Source organism: Crinia signifera, chromosome 6 (assembly GCF_055691185.1).
Source record: "Crinia signifera chromosome 6, ASM5569118v1, whole genome shotgun sequence".
Lineage (NCBI taxonomy): Eukaryota > Metazoa > Chordata > Amphibia > Anura > Myobatrachidae > Crinia > Crinia signifera.
Genome location: NC_139222.1, coordinates 108,813,479 through 108,832,991, shown reverse-complemented (window position 1 = coordinate 108,832,991; position 19,513 = coordinate 108,813,479). Strand labels below are relative to the sequence as shown.

General features: G+C 44.9%; 1 protein-coding gene across 1 annotated transcript in view; it reads left to right on the top strand.

The window, feature by feature from the left end:
- The first annotated feature begins 364 nt into the window (after positions 1-364).
- SLCO4A1 (solute carrier organic anion transporter family member 4A1) overlaps positions 365-19,513 on the top strand; it is a 73,221-nt gene continuing 54,072 nt past the window's right edge. Inside the window, exons 1-4 of the mRNA XM_083146795.1 lie at positions 365-407; positions 1,187-1,335; positions 10,344-11,254; positions 16,686-16,776. Coding sequence (XP_083002921.1) covers positions 10,435-11,254; positions 16,686-16,776 — 911 coding nt within the window. The 5' untranslated portion in view covers positions 365-407; positions 1,187-1,335; positions 10,344-10,434. The remainder of the gene's footprint in view (positions 408-1,186; positions 1,336-10,343; positions 11,255-16,685; positions 16,777-19,513) is intronic.

Genomic DNA, 19,513 nt, shown 5'->3' with positions numbered 1-19,513 from the left:
TTCACTGCAATGGAAAAGCGGCGCTGGGTGATGCTCTCCTCACCCCCCGGCATTATCCTGGGTGCGACCCGGTTTATTGGCATAAAAGGTATATTATAGTAATGGGCAGTATCTGTGTTTTATTTCTGGAATTATAGCCCCTTTACCCATGCCCTGGCCCCTTTCAGCATTTGCACAGGTTTCTGCCCTTCAGATGTTGGAGGGTATAGTTTTATCCCTATTTACAATTCTAAAGAGCAATGGAATTTTCTGTGCTGTATTATATTCGGTTAATAAGAAAAATCGGTACTTACTCATCTTTGCCGCCACCACGGAATTTACGTAGCATCATCTTCCCCTCGTGGGTTTGCTTTGCTCCATACGCTTCGGGATCGGTGGCCCACTCTGCTCGCTAAATTTTACCAAAGGTAATAGATGGTGGCATGGACACAGGAGAGGAGGGGGGGGGGGGGGGGGGGGGGGGGGGGGGGGGGGGGGGGGCGACGACGATGACAATGGTGAACATAGCGGCTAACATAACTGCCACAAAGATGAGGAAGTACCAACAAATCTATTAATCCACACCCAGGCCACAAGACATCGACAAGACATGCCAACAGTCCCACAATACCCAGAAACATTTATTACCATGGGCCTGATTAACAAGGTGACAGCTCCTGCTCAGTGGCTGGAACCGGGTGCTGCACTGTAACATTATGTGCCGCACCCGGCTCCTGTCACTGTGCAGCACTGCAGAAGCCGGCACGGCAGGTAAAATGACATGTACATGGCAGCTACCAATCACCACTCTCTACTCTAGCGGTGTCTCTCCCGGCTTTTCATACGTGCCTGCCAGCAGGCAGCAGCTCGCCACCCTCACCCAATTTGGCGCGGCTCCTGCCCCGTTGCTGCCAGCCCGTTGCGTTATATATCACATATCCGTCCCACATTGTACACTATGCCCACCCACACACCTTCCAGCATCTTTCATTTCTAGACAAGTGGGCGGGGACTCGGTGACAGTAGTACCGCTGTCACTAGCACAGCGCTGTGCGCTTGATTTCGGCGCTCAGCCAACTGTCAATATATAGACAGGGAGCTAGTAGTAGCGTCTAGCCCGTACTCCCTTTTTCTATTGGCCAATCTGTGATAAGACCAGGGCGGGGAACGCGGCGGATTGGCTGTTCAGGACATCTTTCACTTTCAGCGTCGTGGTCCTTCCCAGTGTGTGAATGGAACTGAAGCAGCATAGAGGAGAGGCAGAGGTGAGACCAGCCGGGGGGAGCATCTGATACATCACTGGGGCCATCGTCATCGTCACCAGCCCGGTACCAGCACCATCTCCACACCTGACCGGTATGTCTTCCACCCGTACTGTATACAATTGTTCCAGCCAGCAGCCACTGTTCTTATGTGCCCTCCGGGGAAATCTATGTTATACATTCTCTCTATTTTTTTTTCCTTTTTAATATATATATATGTATACAAAATGAATGTACATGCTGCCCATGTGATGCTATTGCGCCATTGATATAACAGGCATATGTACTATGTAGGTATATCCCCACCTCGGGGAGGACATGTGTGCATGGACTGCTGCATGTACTGCCATTACAGAAAAATCAGCCATAACCTATGTGTGTGACTCACTGTATATTGCAAGCAGGTTTTTCCGTGCAACCCCATGTGATTAGTAATGAACAGCGAATACCCCCTAGAATTGGTTTAGTGTTTTCTAATTACTATCTAGTGGATATTAATTTAAGGTAATCTGAATAAAGTAGGTGACATGCTTATATAGACTCCTCATTGGTTTGCTCTTAGTATTAATCTCTACGAATGAATGCAGTAGTTTTTTAGTAGTAATAATGAAAAGACTGATGTGAGTGTGAGGCTGGGGTGTAGTAAATGAGTGTGAGGCTGGGGTGTAGTCATTATGCATCAGTGGATCACACAAACTTTTTTGAATCATGGCACCCCTAGAGTATCATCATTTTTTTCATGGAACCCCTAGCAGGCATGTCCAAACTGTGGCCCTCCAGCTGTTGTAAAACTACACATCCCATCATGCCTTGCCTTAGATTTAGCATTTCCTAATAGCAAAACTGTGGCAAGGCATGATGGGACTTGTAGTTTCGCAACAGCTGGAGGGCCATAGTTTGGATATGCGTGCGGGCCTAGGCCAAAAGTTTCTAATTGAGAAATTTCGAAAAAATATAAAATTAAATAATTAGTATTTATACATCTTCCTTAGGTTCAATTATGTGGTAAAGGTCAGGATTCACTTCTATTTGTCTGCATATGATATGATTGTCAGCCACCAGCACTGGTTGTGCCTGTTAGACTGAACTTAAATAATTTGAATTGGTCCTGGACCACCAATCCAAGGCACCCATGCAAGTATTCTGAGGCACCCCAGGGTGCCACGGCAGGTAGTTTGGGAACCACTGAGCTGCATGGCTTTTTACTTTCTCTTTTGCTTTTGCAGATGGTGTATATGAGAAAGGCCCCGTATTTGCTTGCTGTGACATTGTTTCAGAATTCTTGTACGTCAATGGTGGTGGTGGTGCGGGGGTGGGGTGGGGGCACAGATACGGCTCTCATGCCATAGTGATCCATGACAGCCCCATATGGAAGTAATTATCCTACAATTGGGATGCGGTACACTTATACTTTCAGACCGCAAATGCCATGTCGCACACAGGATTAGGACACGGATCCCATCCCCAGAGCAACACGGCATATGCGGTCTGAAAGTTCCGACACGGCATATTGCCGAGTAGGTGACGTCACATGGGGCGGAGCTGGGTGGCGGCGAGTCATCGGGGGCTTGGGAGGAGGCAGTACTTGGAGCTGACAGTGCTGCCTCCTCCATACTGTGAACAGGACACGGGTCGCTCAACCCAGGCACCCGTTCACACTGCACTTGACACGGGTCATAGCCGTGTTCAACCCTGGTCATTACCAGGGTTAAACACCCATGTTGCTCGACCCGTGGTGGCCTTTTCAGACCGCACCTTGACCCGTGTTGGGGCCGCAAGAACACGGCAATAACCCAGGTCTAGAGTGCGGTCTGCAAGCGGTATAATTGGAGGTCTGTGCATTCAGATTTCAACACCAAAGAAAGTGAAAAATTCATGTCATCCTTTCCTGTGTTGGCCTTTTGCTTGTTTTGGCCTTTTTATTCAGGGTCCACTTTATGCATGTTGACCTTTTGGTGCTGACCTAAACATTGTTGACCTAATATTCCACACCCAGCGCAGGAGCAGAGATATCGTGGCAAATACACTGTGGCCCTTATTCAGATCTGATCGCAGTACAAATTGGTTCTCAAAATGGGCAAAACCATGTGCACTGCAGGTGGGGCAGATGTAACATATACAGCGAGAGTTAAATTTGGGTGGGGTGTGTTGAAACTGAAATCTAAATTGCAGTGTAAAAATAATGCAGCCAGTATTTACCATACACAGAAACAAAATAACTCACCCACATGTAACGATCTCTGCACATTAGTGTTTCCGCTAGGCTGTTTTAGCGGGGCGCTGCGCCCTGCCCGATTTTTACAGGGCAAAATGCGCCCTGCCCTACTAGCAGCGCCCCGCTAAAACAGCCTGGTGCCTGCCCTGGCTGTGTGCATGGGGCAGCGCAGGGCCGCCTTAGAAGCCGCCTTAGATTCAAGCGCTTCCCCGGCAGCACGGTAACTTCGGCGGTGCCGGGCCCGCCTCCTTTACTGATGGCGCCGGCCGGGGCCGCCCCTTTTCGCAACATCGCGGCCCGGGCACGCCCCTTTTCGTGATGTCGCGGCCCGGGACCGCCCACAATTGTGACGTCGGCGGGCCCGGTCCACCCCCCTTGCGCTGCCCCTGTGCAGCGGCGCCCTTCCCGCCCTCATTTCTAGAGGGAACACTACACGTTACATCTGCCCCACCTGCAGTGCACATGGTTTTGCCCCTTTTAAGAACAAATTTGTACTGCGATCAGATTTGAATAATGGTATGTGAAAGTTCTCAGAGTATGCCCTGACAGGCATTTTACCTGCACATGTATGTCTACAGGAGGGACGGGAGCGGTGGCGGCTCTGGGCCAATGGAATGCCCAGTGTTTTATGACATCAGCCACCTGCCCTGTCTTCGTCTTGACGCCCGAAAATAAAATACAGTTCAGACTGACTTTTATTTGCGAAGGTAAATAAAAGTAAAGAATGATTTCTCCTGCAGAAGCGAAGGAATGTGTTATTTGTTACACATCCCCTTGAAACTGCGGCAGGAATTCGGTGTGGTGGCCTCTCTGGCGCTCGGTAGGCAGCGATCTTCGCAGTTTACCGAGGTAACCAGAATCAGGCCCCTAGTGTGAATGAGACTTAAGGTGCGTACCCACGGTACGATTTATGTTCCGTATGATATTGTATACGATTTCCCAGGAAAGTCCCAGTGGTCAAAAGCATAAGATTTGTGCTTAAAATCACGTACAATGTGCATAAAATATCATATACGATATGACGTCACAGCTGTACTACACTATACTATCTTATGCTTTCTAGCCAGATTGAGTTGCATGCTCACCCGAGCAGCTCCCTCCCAGACGACTGGCGGGAGCGCGCATCGTACGTTGGATAGTGCGTACACACGGTAAGACATAGTGCACTATCTAGCATGCTATTCGAAACTAGCTAGATAGTGTGCTAGATTTTGCACTATATTTTACCGTGGGAACACACCTTTAAGGGTAGCAGGTGCATACCTCCTCACTACCTGTGCTATATATCTCCTGCCGTGTCTATTATGCTACGCAAGTTTCCGCCGCCATAAGATGAGGCAAGCCTTCGCATCGCAGACAACAACATAAGAGGACACGGTCATCTGTATGTCTTTTTGCAGTGGATTGTTAATGGAACTGACTGTCTTTAGACCTAAAAATCGGCCAACATCAAAATAAATGGAAATAAGAATTGCTCAAACATGTGGAAATTTGTCACTGAAACAAATAGATGTTTGATCAATAAGTCCCCTGAAGTTTGTGGTTAGTTATTTACTGTAATGGCATTGTATATGGGTGTGGTGGCTCTTGCTTTGTGGTTCATTGGATGACATTTAACTTTTTTTCTGTCAGGTTTTATAAGTTAATTGAAGTAAGTAGTAGTTTGGGGATGTGAGAAATGTGATGCATTAACCGTGTTAAGCTGGCATGAGATCTGTAATAGCAGCGTACCTGCTCCGATACACCAGGGCTGACCACCGCTCTCTGCCTGGCTGTCCCCATTTCCAGACTCTGATTACCGGACATTGCATAGTCCGGGAACGCCACCCCTTCGGACGCAGCAACATTCAGCATTTATACATCTGTACCCAATCTCTGTCAATTTGTAATGCATCTGTGCATACACAGAAGCTACTTCATTGTGCCCCAAATGCGGCGTCATGATTGCGGATTCTATTTGATGGTTAATGGTAATGGAATCACTTTTACTGTGGTACATTTTAATTTAACCATAGCATGAAGAGAGAATTATTTATGTCTATTAAATTTCCTTATTTCCATTATATTTACACTGATAAAATTGAAAATAACACACATATTTTCATTGCTTTATATGCAAATAAATGAAAACAAGCCCATAATATTGTTTTAACTTAGTGAACTGAAATAGAGCACTTCAGCGGAGTAATAATGGCAACATCTTATGTTTTAGGCTCTACGGAACGGCAGGGGGTTCCAGAAAATTGGGGGCCACTCCCAGCCATGCATGTGGCAATTTAGTAGTGGCAAAATGTGCTGAATCACATAGACCAGCCCCCTGCTATACAATTTTAGTAATATCAACACTGTATAACAGGGGTGTGGCCATGTTGATGTCACTGTGAGCCCCCTGTCCTCCCTGAGACACATCCACTCCATGCCCCCTATTGTACGTCAAGCTCGCATTACCCCCCTGCTTCGCCGTGCTGGCTAATCTGTCCCAGAGGGAGCAGCCAGAATGGCGGCAACCCTGCTGTACAGTATGTCCATATTTTCATGGAATTGCACCTTTCACATCTTCTGTAGATTAGATATAAAGCTAATAGTTACATTACAAAGATAAAAAGACAGGATAATACATATGAGATAATTACCATACAATGATGAGATTATTTTAGCATATATATAGTTCTCAGAAATCAGCAGATCAGAAACCATAAAAAATATACTACATTAAGAAATCCATGTAGATGAGTTAAAACTTTAATAATAATAATAATAACAGTAATAATAACACCAATAATAATACTACTACTATTATTATTATTATTATTATTTATAAAAAATTAGGAAGAACAAGGCACAAACATTGACTGTATGAGTATGTGAGTGTAACATTATTGCTGACAGATCAGAGCACAGGCTGAAGATTCAGTAAATGCCTGCAGATTCCTTATTCTCAGTACTGGGATTTTAGTCATTTATTATTCTATATTTTATCTGTGATATGACATAATTTATGAGACAATTAGGCTTTTTGGATTTGCAACATCCTCTCAATGAAAAAAAAAATGCATGTATGATGTTAATAATAATCTGTCATTGCATGGGCAAAATAAGAATGTCAGATTAGACACGGGTGTATCATTGGGGTAGTATGACAATGCAAAATCACATGGCAAAATGCTTCAGGCCATCCCCCTGTCTATGTGCTGTACATGTGGGATTCTGTCATCTCCATCCTTTGTTGTTGATTTGCATTAATATCATCTTTTCCATCTGATGGGTGTGCCAAGAAATCTAGGGCCTGCTGATTAGCTGTTCGCTGACTGTTGTGCATGGTGTGTTAATGGCAGACAGCCTCAGTCAGCCGCTAGAGGTTACTGCCGGTCAGACACCTGCCTCTGCTTCATCCTCCTACTGCTCTGCCTTTATGGTTAGAAATGACTGCAGTGTGCACACACCCTGTTCTAAATAGTTACATTTCTTCTTTATGTTGGATTTTTTAAATATTAATTTAGGAATGAAAGAGATAATTGCAGATTGTGCATTATGGGCTTTATTCTTCTTTGTCATGTAGAAACATTGGAGGGTATTCTGGTTAATTTGCTCGGATGCGAATTTGCACCCTTGGGAGTGCCAGAACCCGCCCTGCGAATAGTGGTATGCCCGCCGCCCCCCCTCGCAGCGTGTGTTCGCACGCAGGGCCTGCAAATGTATATTTAACATAAACATCCATGCGCAGCCTGTGGGTGAACACCCACATCATTCGATGGTCACCGACCATCGAATGATGTGGAACGTGCACGTATATATCTAAGTGACTCTCAGGTCACTTTAGCTGTGTAAACGCGGTGCAATATGTCCGCTGAGGAATTTTGGCTTAATATCTCTCAGCAATATAATGGTCAGCAGTATTTTGATCAGTGTACCGTTTTCATCAACGAACAGAGATTTTGGCTGAAAATTGCAAGCAATTCTGTCTCATTCTATCTTTACCTCATTTTGGCTAGAAATCGCTGGTCACTGGTGCACAGTGCATTGTGCACCAGTGACCAGCCATTTTTAACCATATGTCCAGCGACCATTGAGGGCTGGCTGTGGGAGCGCGCTCCTAAAGATTTATCTTCCACAACACAAAAAACACACAGGCGATATGGTCGGTAAGTGACGATTTAGCCAGTGATAATGGCTTTAAATTGCCACGTGTGTACACAGCTTAAGATATGCGTGCACCCTGGAGAGAAAGTAGGCGGGCAGCTGACATCCAGTGATGTCAGCTGTCCGCCCCCGGAACCGACATCATGGCCCGATTACCATAAGAACGCCCACTGTTTACATGGGCATGAAACGCTGGGAGTTCCCTTGCGAGTGAGTATCTGCCGTCACCCAACGCCCTCCCCGGCCGCAGCCTTGGGTGCATGCACCCAGTGAACAGTCTGTTTGCTGTGGCCGCATGCACCCGGTGTATGCACATGCACAGAAATGCGACCACGCATACACCAAACATCGGTCTGTGAACGGACCAGAATAAGGTCCATTTTCCCATGATTTGCAGAAGGGAATGACCCAAGGTTTTGGATAATTGTAGCTGGCACGGGCCAGACCGGCCTTAAGTTGTGCAATGTGGGTTTTGCCTGGCAGGGGGGGAGGGTTTGGGGGTGTTCGGGCGGCGATTAGCTGTTCGATAGGCTGTGAACATACGCAGCCTAGCAAACAGGTCTGAATCAGGCCCAGTGTTCGTATCCCAGAAGGATGTGCCTGCATTCTAAGTGACATGGGGGGGGCGGCGGCACAGAGTTTGGTGGGCGCGGTCCAGACAATGAAGGCGTATCTGGACCAGTACGCTGCGTTTCGCATGTCAACAGCAGCGGTTGCTAGATGGAAAAGAACGACCCTGCACCTGCCTTCACAGCCAGACTGCACAATGAAACCCTTAATATTCCTATAGCTCTATATACAACTTATTGTATAGGGTGTCACGGGTTGGGTATATTCTCAATATGCATCATGTCAAATGCATACTGTTGAAATGTTGATATGATTATAAATGTTGATATGATAAGATATTTGTGTGTTTTGCAAAGACCTGTTCTGACGGTGTGTGAAACGCTGCAGCCTAAAATGAACTCTCCCTCCTGTAGCCTAACCCTAAAGGTGCCCATACACTGCCTGCGATGTCTCGCAGCAGTGTACAGACCCCCGTCAGCCTGCGAGCGGCAGGGACGCATGCGATCCGTTGTGATGGATTGCATGCTTCCCTGCTTCCCGTCTGTCTCGCCGCTAGGAGGAACGGCGAGGCAGGCAAGACCAATGTGCACAGGACCACGCATCGGACCCGACGGCATGTCAGGGAGGGATGATTTGGTCCGATTTAATGGGCCTAACCCTTGCCCACTCCTCTTGCAGCCTTACCCTAACCTCCCCTCCCACAGCCTAACCCTTACCCACTCCTCCCACAACCTAACGCTAACCTCCCCTCCTGCACCCTAATCTCCTCTCCTAATGCCTTTCCCCAACTTGCACCAGTCTGAATTTGTCAGCATTTCACATGTCAACATTTCAAATGTTGAAATTGTGGAAATGTCCACTTGTTCTGCAGATGTCGACACGTTTCATGTCATACATACCGGTAGTCATTACTAGAATACAATTTTGTAGATCCCTCGGTTATTTTTAGCTGAATTCTGTAGCTGCAAGTCATGCTGCTTGTAGCAGTTCCCTGACAGAATGATAGATACATGCAGACTGTTACAAGACGTTGTGCACTACCGTTATTTATTATTCATTTTCTGTGTTATCTTTAATTCAGATGTCACATGCAGTATCTAAACTTTACAGAATTGTAATAGTATGACTATGTAATAATACACAGAGGGCCATGTAATAGGATGTGAGAAAGTGAGAGATTTTGGGAGAGTTTTTCTATTTTTTTAAAGTGGCAATCATTTACATGGCAAACTCCACCTGGGAAAATTCTCCCAAAATCTCTCACTTTCTGCTTCTCACACCCTATTATAGAACTCTGTGATAGTTCTATAATACCCCTTTTACACCAAAAATCCTGGATCCGACCCAGCATTTGGAACAAGGATCCAAGCTGGGTCGATCCGGGATTTACCCTATCTACACTGCGGTGCCTACCTGGAGTGTAGACGGAGGCGGTGCTTGGAGATGACATCATAATTTTCAAGCGCCGGGACCGCGATCACCGCCGCTGAGACCGCCAATTGCCGCGCTGGGGGATCCCGGCACTAAGGTAAGCTGCTGGGCTGCCCCCAGCCTCTGTGCACCCCCCCCCCCCGAGCCGTCATCCGTGAGGTGAATGGATGCCGCACACAGGCATCCCATCCATTCACCTCTTCCGCTGATGCCGCCGCTGCTGTCTGCAGAGAATAGCAGATAGCAGTGGAGAATGTGTGCCGCCCCCCCCCCCCCCCCCCTGCTGCGGTGCGAAGTTTGGACGTCCCCCATTCATGTAATTGGGAGCCGGGTCGGAAGACCCGGCGTACCCGTTTACACTGCCCTCTGCCCAGGTCCTAGCCGTGTTCTGCCCAAGTCAGGACCTGGGTAGGTAGAATCCCATGTAAAAGGGACATGGCGTGACCTACCTGACCCGCCGATGACCCGGGTTTTTGCGGCGGTGTAAAAGGGTATAAGATTGGTGTAAATGGATCTTCCCTTCTATATAATCTTAGCAACCTTTTTCCTATTTGCTAGACAATAAACTGTAATTTCATATTACATTAGCATTAAACACAGATGCAGGATAGACTGGGCTGTGATCCCTGCAGCAAATCCAGCAATATGTTTAAGCATGTAGCTCAGAGAAGAAACCTGATTACACATTTCTCTATTTCTCTTGTGCATTCTTGGTATATTTACTTGTTGCTTTCTGTTTTGCACAGGTGATATATTCAGCTCTACCTGTCCTTCTGCATTAAACAGTCTGCTCTGCAGTGAAAATAAAGACATCATCCCTGCTCTTTAAATTGGGAAATGCCCCTTCACTTATCCCCTGAAAATTCCTTTATATCAAAGCAAGAGCTTCTCTGCTTTGTTGAACCGTCTCGAAGTGACAGTGATTATGACTTGATCACCCCAGAAGGCAATGAGCAAGCCGATGCACTGCTGGCAAAGACACCAGTTCACTCTCATGCAAGCAACTCTCCAGACTCCTATACGTCTTCTCTTTACAATGAGACCTCTTCCAAGAAAACATTGTATGGCAATGACCCATGCGAAATTAAATTCATACCATCCGAAAATGAAAACCTGTGCGGTTGGGGTGCCTTCAAACCCAACTTCTTACAGTTTTTTAACACATCCAAAGGTGTGCTCTTTTTCCTTTGTGTGGCCTCTTTTCTACAAGGCATGGTAGTAAATGGTTTCATCAATACTGTCATTACTTCCATAGAGCGGAGGTTTGATCTACACAGTTACCACAGTGGACTGATTGCCAGCTCATATGATATAGCTGCTTGTGTGTGTTTGACATTTGTCAGTTACTTTGGGGGGAATGGCCACAAACCTCGCTGGTTGGGCTGGGGTGTACTAATTATGGGAATTGGTTCTATTGTGTTTGCACTACCACATTTTACCACTAGTGTGTATGAAGTGAACTTTGAAGAAGATAATGGAATATGTCTCTCTAACGAGACTTACCGAGTCAAAGAAAGTGCCTTGGGTCTGTCTCACTACAGATATGTCTTTATGTTGGGACAGTTTCTTCACGGAATTGGAGCCACCCCTTTATACACATTGGGCGTCACTTACCTAGATGAAAATGTTAAATCAAGCTATTCTCCGGTGTATATTGGTGAGTATAGAACACCATACAGTGTGTGCGGTTCTGTTACTATTTTATTCCTATGAAGTTTGTCATTTCCTTTTAGTATATACCAGTGATGGCTAACCTTGACATACCAGATGTTGAACTACAATTTTAAATAAAACTGTTGCAGGGCATGTTGAGATGTGTAGTTCAACAACAGCTGAAGTGTCAAGGTTAGCCATAACTGGTATATACAGTGCTAGTTATCAGCTAAAATGCATCACATGTCAGGTTAAGGTTAGACAGGCTTCAGGAATGTCCCCACCCCCGTCACTGGACCTCCAGCAATATTAGCAAAAGCAACTCAAAGTTTTCTGTATCAAATGGGGAAGGAGCTCCAGCAAACAGCTGGGATCGGATCATTTTTAAAATGTACAGATAAAAATATACTGGTAAACTTGAATGGTAACAAAAGTATATAGGTGACCTATATCTGCACAATTACTGAGAAATCTCATTCTATGGTTCTTCCGTGGACAGATTACATGTCTGAGATGGTGTATCCTATGTGGGGCATACTTATTACAATTAAAGGAATGGCAGAGAGATTTGCATTTTCACACAGTATGTAAATAGTGACAGAGACACAGATGATCCATTCAGAAGCTACTTTTATTAAAGTATTTTTTTCCCAGCTGCTTGAACAACTGCAATGTGTATGGTACCACAGCATTGACAGCTCCCCTATCAGAGCTGCAAATTTTTATGTGTACTACACCTTTAAAGCTGGTACAGGATAATAATTATTTATTAGCAGTTATTTATATAGCGCACACATATTCCACAGCCCTTTACAGAGAATATTTGAACATTCACATCAGTCCCTGCCCCAGTGGAGTTTACAATCTATAATCCCTACCACATGTACACACACATATTCATTCTAGGGTTAATTTTTGTTGGGAGCCAAATTAGCCTACCAGTATAGTTTTTGGATTGTGGGAGGAAACTGGAGTACCTGGAGGAAACCCACGCAAGCACGGTGAGAGTATAAAAACTCCACACAGTTAGGGCCATGGTGGGAATCGAAACCATGACTTCAGTGCTATGAGGCAGTAATACTAACTATTACACTGTCCGTGCTGCTAATATATATATTATATATATATATATGGATATATATATATATATAGATATATATCTATATATATATATATATCTATATATATCTATATATCTATATATATATAGATATATATATCTATATCTATATATATATATATATATCTCTATATATATATATATATATAGATAGCAGTTGTGAGTTGGCGCCCCTTATTTAGACCTTTAGTGATTGGGTCTGTATAGCCTTTCGACAAATTTCAGAACAATAAAAGTAAAGTCCAAAGTTCATACAAAATTAGTAAAATGTCTCTTGTTCCACATAACAGTGGTGATTGCTTCAGACCATAAAAAGTCCAGTGGTATAATTCACAACAGCAAATAGATGATACCAACGCGTTTCGTCCCTACATGGGACTTCATCAGGGGTTCGCAAAAAACATTGACATCATTTCCACAGTTTTCTTAAGTAGGATGTAGCTCCGACCAGATGTTATACACTATGTCCTTTAGAATTCATAGGTGCGTTGTAGCTTTAAGACTTTTTCACAATAATTCAAGCGGTACAGAGAACTTTTTAGTCCGGATACATATGAACGGATAGCTTAGGATTTAAGGGTTCTTGGGTATTATCCCCGATAATCCATCCAAAAACTGTTCCAATTATAGGGATGGTTCTGTTAGGTGACACCTACTGATATAGGCTCAGGTCAGAATCACTGAACCTTTTCACTGGCACATACCTCAAAAAGGACAGTGAAAACCACATTCTGATCAATATACGACTGTGTACTGACTGCACCTGTCCTTGAGTACATATTGATCCAGGGTGGCCTCTTAATGAGAGTGTCCATCAGATGAATAAATCTGACCAGTCCGAAACGACATATCGAGTGTACATACAACTGAGCCTATATCAGTATAAAGTTAAGTCAGAGTTCTATTCCTAATCCATATTTACTATTGTCGATTCAAAATCAATATTTTCAATAGAACCATTAGAAGCATTTTTTTTTTATCTGGAATTGTTTGCAACCTCAATATGAAGAAAAAAACATGGGAAAGAAGCATGTGGGGCACTCTGGCTACATAAGTCATGGCTTATAAGGGCACAACATCACTGTAAAAAAAAGAATTGTGGCTGCAAAAAATATACCCCCAAGTTTTCTTAACTTAAAGTTTAGTAACAGTGATCATCGATAGTTTCATATATCAGCATAGGTATCAACACAGTACTTTTCAGGCATTTTTGCCCAGTGTGTATGCAGGGCAGATGATTTGGAAAATCGCTCAGTGCATGCACACTGAGCAATTTTCGCCTGTCCAATCGATTATCCTGGGAGTAGATGGCTTTCCATAGAAGGGCGCTATGAAAGGCTGGTAATACCAGCAGATGAGCATTGGCGGCCGGCGATGATGCGGGAGCGCACATCTGCACTCACCTCTCAGCAGGTGGAAAATAAACATATCCCTTTTTCATAGGGTAAATGTAGTGCTGAATCATATATATTTTTTAACATTACAGGATAACTATCAAGCATGGTTATATCATTCTTGCAAGTATGAGTGTTGCTGCTAATGAGTAAAGCAAAATGGAAGAGTCCTACATGCCTGCTTCCCCCTGTTTCTGCTGCCACACCGTCATGATGATTCAGAGGACAGTGGATGTGAATACAGAACAGAGAGCAAGCTGGAGTAGCAAAACTATGAAAGTGGACATGCTTACTGGTAGTGTATGTCCTGCTGCTGTGTCTCAGTATCGTAGAACATTGTAGGGCAGGGGTGGCCAGCTCCAGTCCTTGAGAGCTACCAACAGTTAACGTTTTCCAGGTCTCCTCACAGAATCACAAGTGAAGTATTTAGCTCCACCTGTGGATCTTTGAAAATGTGTCTGTCAGTAATGAGTGCAGCTGTCAGGGGCGTAACTACTATAGGTGCAGGGGTTGCAGCTGCTATGGGGCCCAGAGCTGAAGGGGGCCCATCTTTGCTGTCAAACTAATATGTTTTGCATACATTTATCACCATCAGTTGCTAAATAAGGGGCCATTACAAACTTTTGCTATAGGGCCTACAAATATCTGTTTACGCCTCTGGCAGCTGTGTACCTGTGAGGTGAGCTGGAAACCGGGAACTGTTGGTAGCTCTCGAGGACTGGATTTGGCTACCCCTGTTGTAGGACGTGGTGCTCGGATAGCCAATGAGAGGTTGCCCTGAGCATGATTATGTGGAGAGTTGGATTGGGTGGGAATAGAGTTTCTTTAGGAGGTCTTAGCCTAGTCCACCATCAGCATGAGCGCTGATCGCACGCACTTCATTTCATTGCTGGGTATTTTCTCTAAAAATAACTCTTTTTCTCCATTCTTTTTTTAGAGGAGATATTCATGTTGAGAATATTTTTTGTTCACGACATACCCCAGCATACATTCTAGCATATCAGGTAGTAACCATTTCAAATATCTTTTTATAACTGTAACCATATAATTTGTGAGTCACTTGAGAAATCGATCAGGCGTCTCTAAGTCATATGACACATTTACACCTCAACTGATATGATAATGTAACACATTTACATTGCACCTACACACATATCCAACCAACCTCAATTTTAAAGAATTTGTATTATCATATTCACCTTATCACTTGTGCTACATTTCTGCACTTTACCCTGATTTATTACTACACCTACAATAGGACACTCATATTTGCAATTCAGAAACCTTCATTTGGGGCAATCTACAATAAAGTCATTCTCCACTATTGTATCGCTGACTCCAGTTTATTCTTCTGAAAATCTATTTTCTGGATTAATTATCTATTATACCCCATTCTCATTGCCGCAAAAACCTGGGTATTTTCCGGGGCAAGCAGAAATTTCCTGTGTCGCGTCTCTGTGTGAAAGGGTCTTTGTAAAAATTCCCGGGTGTTATGCCCCGGGAATTACAACCCAGTTTTTTGCAGGGTTTTTCCTGGGTAATACACGGGTGTGTGGCAGTGTGAACAGGTTAGACCCGGGTTTTTCCTCACAAAATGCAAAAAAGCAAGTTCAAAGCTGCTTTTTAAACAGCCAATCAAGGATACTTTTTAAACATCCAATCAAAGCAACTCTAATGCTGGCCACACATCAGACCAACTTTTATCCAACCATCCAACTGGTTGGTTGGATGGAATAAAAATCTGGTACTGGATGGGAGCAAATGACAAAGAGCAATTTGCGCACAAAACCCAGGAAAATGGAAAAAAAAAACATTCAGTGAAATTCTTTAAATCAAACAGATACAACTGCATTACTTTGTCTGAGCGACAGGTTTTGTCCTTTTCCAGATTTTCGGAGCAAATTACTGAATTATAAATTACATTTGCTCCCATCCAGTACCAGATTTTTATTCCATCCAACCAACTAGTTGGATGGTTGGATGAAAGTTGGTCTGATGTGTGGCCAGCATTAGATGCCACACACTTGATGGCAGGCATACCAGGGGAAGCAGTGTGATCGGGGAAGACACGGGAATTTCCCGGGTAAAAGGTGCAGTATGAATGGGGTCTGTAGAGCTGATATGCTCTGTGCCCCGCCAAAAACACCGGAACAAAAACCCGGGATTTTGCAGGGGCGGCAATGAGAACGCAGCATAACTGTAAAACTTTTGAAACAAATATATACCCATGCCTAGTTTATCCTGTACCCTATTAAAAGAGATGTTTTCAAAACACGTACATGTGTTTATTTTCCAAGGTGTCCACACACGGTGGGATTCTCGCATGCAATTTTTACTTTTTAGTGTAACCATTGTGGTAGTATGCCCGGACATTTCTTGGTCTGAGCTGCGCTGCTGGCACAGGCTCTCCCAAGAAATTTCCCGGCATGCCAGTGTAAAGAAAGGGTGGGTCAGTGGTGCTCCAGCGATGAACCACCATCCCCCCTGTCGCCAATTGTCCCCTGTCGCCAATCCTCCCACGTTTCGCTCCCCCTCCCCCCATCGCAGATCCTCCCCATCCTCCTCCTCCCCCATCTCCAATTCTCCCCATCGCCACTCAGGAAGGATCGGGGCCACTCGGGGAGGTTCGGCCGTTCAGGCATCCATACACACACGAGCAGCCGAGCGCCCGAATGCTCAGTCTACTTCTGATTTATTTTGCAACCTCTAAAAGATAATAGATAGAAACATCCCATCTTCAATAGAACTCCCTTTACGGTAAATGTACCAGAGAGTGAGTGCAGACTAGAGTATTAGGTACTTATAGCATAGTGGGCGCCCAACTAACATATAAGTACCGAGTATTATTATATTTTGTATCACAGGACATCTGTGCATTTATTTCATGTCACTCAATGTCTTATTTTCTTTTACTTGTTTAGGTATATTTTACACAGCGGCTATAGTTGGGCCAGCAGTGGGATATTTGCTTGGAGGATTTTTCCTAAATATGCACACTGAAATCAACAGCCTGTAAGTAGCAAGCTACCTGGTGTAACTTTCCTGCTCTGTCTTTTTCTTGACACATTAAAGCCCATTACTGTTAACATACACTGCATTATATGACGCAGGTTCATTTATAAATGGATTTCATTATTTGAAACACAGTCTCTGAAATTTGCATGACAAACATTGGTATGAAAATGCTTCCACGTATCTCTCTAACAGCACTGCATATGAGAGCTGTAGCAGAACGCCTTGTGATGCATGTCTGGGTCTTGTTATTTGGCTTCCAGAAAGGCTCCTACTCCACTGGCATATTGCTGTTATCATGAACTTGGTCCGGATTTAGGTCCTGAGGCAACTGGAAAAATCATGGCAAGTAGCGGTGGCCAGTACTGTGCACATGTGTTGAACTGCATATCTTATGCGGTACAGCTGCAGATGTGAAGTGTTTGATATTCTCTAGCCATTTGAGGCTATGGAGGGGGTGGTAATGGCAGCTGTTTCATATAACGAAGGTGTAACTCTGTTTTGGGGGAGTGCCAATAATTCACCCAAATCTAACTCTCTCTGTACATGTTGCAGTTGCCCCACCTGCAGTGCACATGGTTTTGCCCATTTCAGAACAAAATTTGCCCTTCGATCAGGTGTAAATTAAGACAAACGTCTGCTTTGTCATAGAGGGGCAGATGTATTAAGCTTTAACAAGAGATAAATCCAAGGGTGATAAGGAGAGATAAATGTCCAGCCAATCACCTGCTAACTGCCATGTTACAGCCTGTGTTTGAAAAAAGTCAGTAAGGAGCTGATTGGCTGGACGTTAATTTCTCCTTATTTAGCTCTTGTTAAGGCTTAATACATCTGCCCCAGAGTTCCTGATTCCTGTTTGTCTGTTAATCATACTGGAGAACAGTATTTAGTTTTGCAGCTGCTCTGTTTTTTTCTATATGAGTTCTACCTTCTGTCTGGGAAAAAATAAAGCTTAAAGTCCATGTGACCTGTTATCCAAACATATAATCACAGTGGTGGCTTTAAACTATTACTCTACATTTTACTAGAATAACTCTTGATACTAACATGGCTACATATGTAACTATGGTAACACATCCATGCCGACCAGAGTTTGTTTCCATAGCTACCGATAGTTTAAGCATCAGGAGTTATTCCAGTAAATAGGTTCCAGCATTTTGGGTTTTCAATAGGCAGAATCATTTTCAAGTGGAAAGTGATGTCTCTTTTGCAGATAAATGATGAATTTGGAATTAGGTAACAATATAAGCACAGACAGTAAAGTTATGGATTACTGTGCAGTGTGCAAAACAGGGGAGACACTTGGGGTACATATAGCTCAATGGCACAGATCTTAGGCAGCCATTAGCAGTGCCATCTTGATCATGCTGCTCGTGGGCAGCAGTAGAAGGGCTCAACAGTCCATCTCCCTACAGCCCTCCACAGGATGGACATAAGACTGAAGGGGTTGGGAGGGCAGCATGTCAGGACCCTGGCTGGAGCTGTGGCTGGGGGGGAGCCAGCGTGCAGGGAGAGGGGGTATAGTCAGTCAGTGAGGCCGGGTCCAAGAGTTGGGGGTTTGTTGGAGTTTTGGGCCCTCACCTCCCTGGGGGGCTCTACACGTGGTTGTACCCAGAGCAAGTGTGTGTGGGGGTTTCACCGCCTGTCTCCAGGCCGACCATGCTTTCCTCCTCCGTCCAGGCTGCAGCGGTGTGTCTTCCATGCCGATGGGGGCCCACTCCGTCTTGCTCCTGGGGGCGCTGCTGTTGTTTGGCCGCCTGATGCCCAGGTCAGGGGAGGTGGGGTCCGTTTCCCTCCTCCGTGCAGGCTGCACCGTTCTGTGCCATTGAGGGGGGCAGCCACGACTCACCACTGGAGGCCGCAGCCTTTGTTCTGCCGCCTGTCTCCTGGCCAGGGGGCATCCACTTCCCTCCTCTGACCTCTGCTCCGTCCTCTCCTCTGTCCACCCCTCCGCTCCGACCTCCTCTGACCACTCCGGCTGCACGGAGTGGAGTGCCCCTTCTTCCCTTCTCCAGGGGCCGGGGGTGGGAGCTCCACTTGTATGCGACCATTCCCCCTCAGAGGGGGTCTCAGAGGTGCAAAGCGAAGAGAGCACCTCTCCAGCCTGGCGCTTCCCCACTGGCACATACCTACGGACTTGATCGGATGTTATACATCGCGGATGCTAACACTGATGGGTCTTATTCCGACATTTCTTATGGTCTGCCTGTCCGAAGTGTATGGGGGCCTTAAGAGATAGAAAATACACAACCCGAGATTTCCATAAACAAATATTTTATATACAGTATGGTATATAAATAATGTGATTCTTCAAATTATCTGCTAAATTAAATATATGTACTATAACTGCTGTCAGTAGGAAACAGGAGAGGCTTGTTGTGCAGAACACAGAGCTGAACACAAATCAGCTCTGTAGATGAATCTTTCATGTGTTAGTGCTGTACATACTCCATAGCCCCAGTTACACACCTGTGGGCGATGCAGAGACATATGCAACTCAGGTGCATCTCTACAGGTGACTGAAGGGGTGTTATTTGGTGGTAACTGGGTGTTTGCACATAGGCAACATTTTCGAGGGTGCGTAAATTGTGTTACAGAACCGACAGCAATGCAGGATACGGATCTCTTGAATCACAGATAGTGCTGGACCACATGCATGCAGATAATGCAGGCAGCTATTATATCAATGTAGAAGTGCTGCAGCATAAATTCGTACAACTCTGAATACAGGAGAATA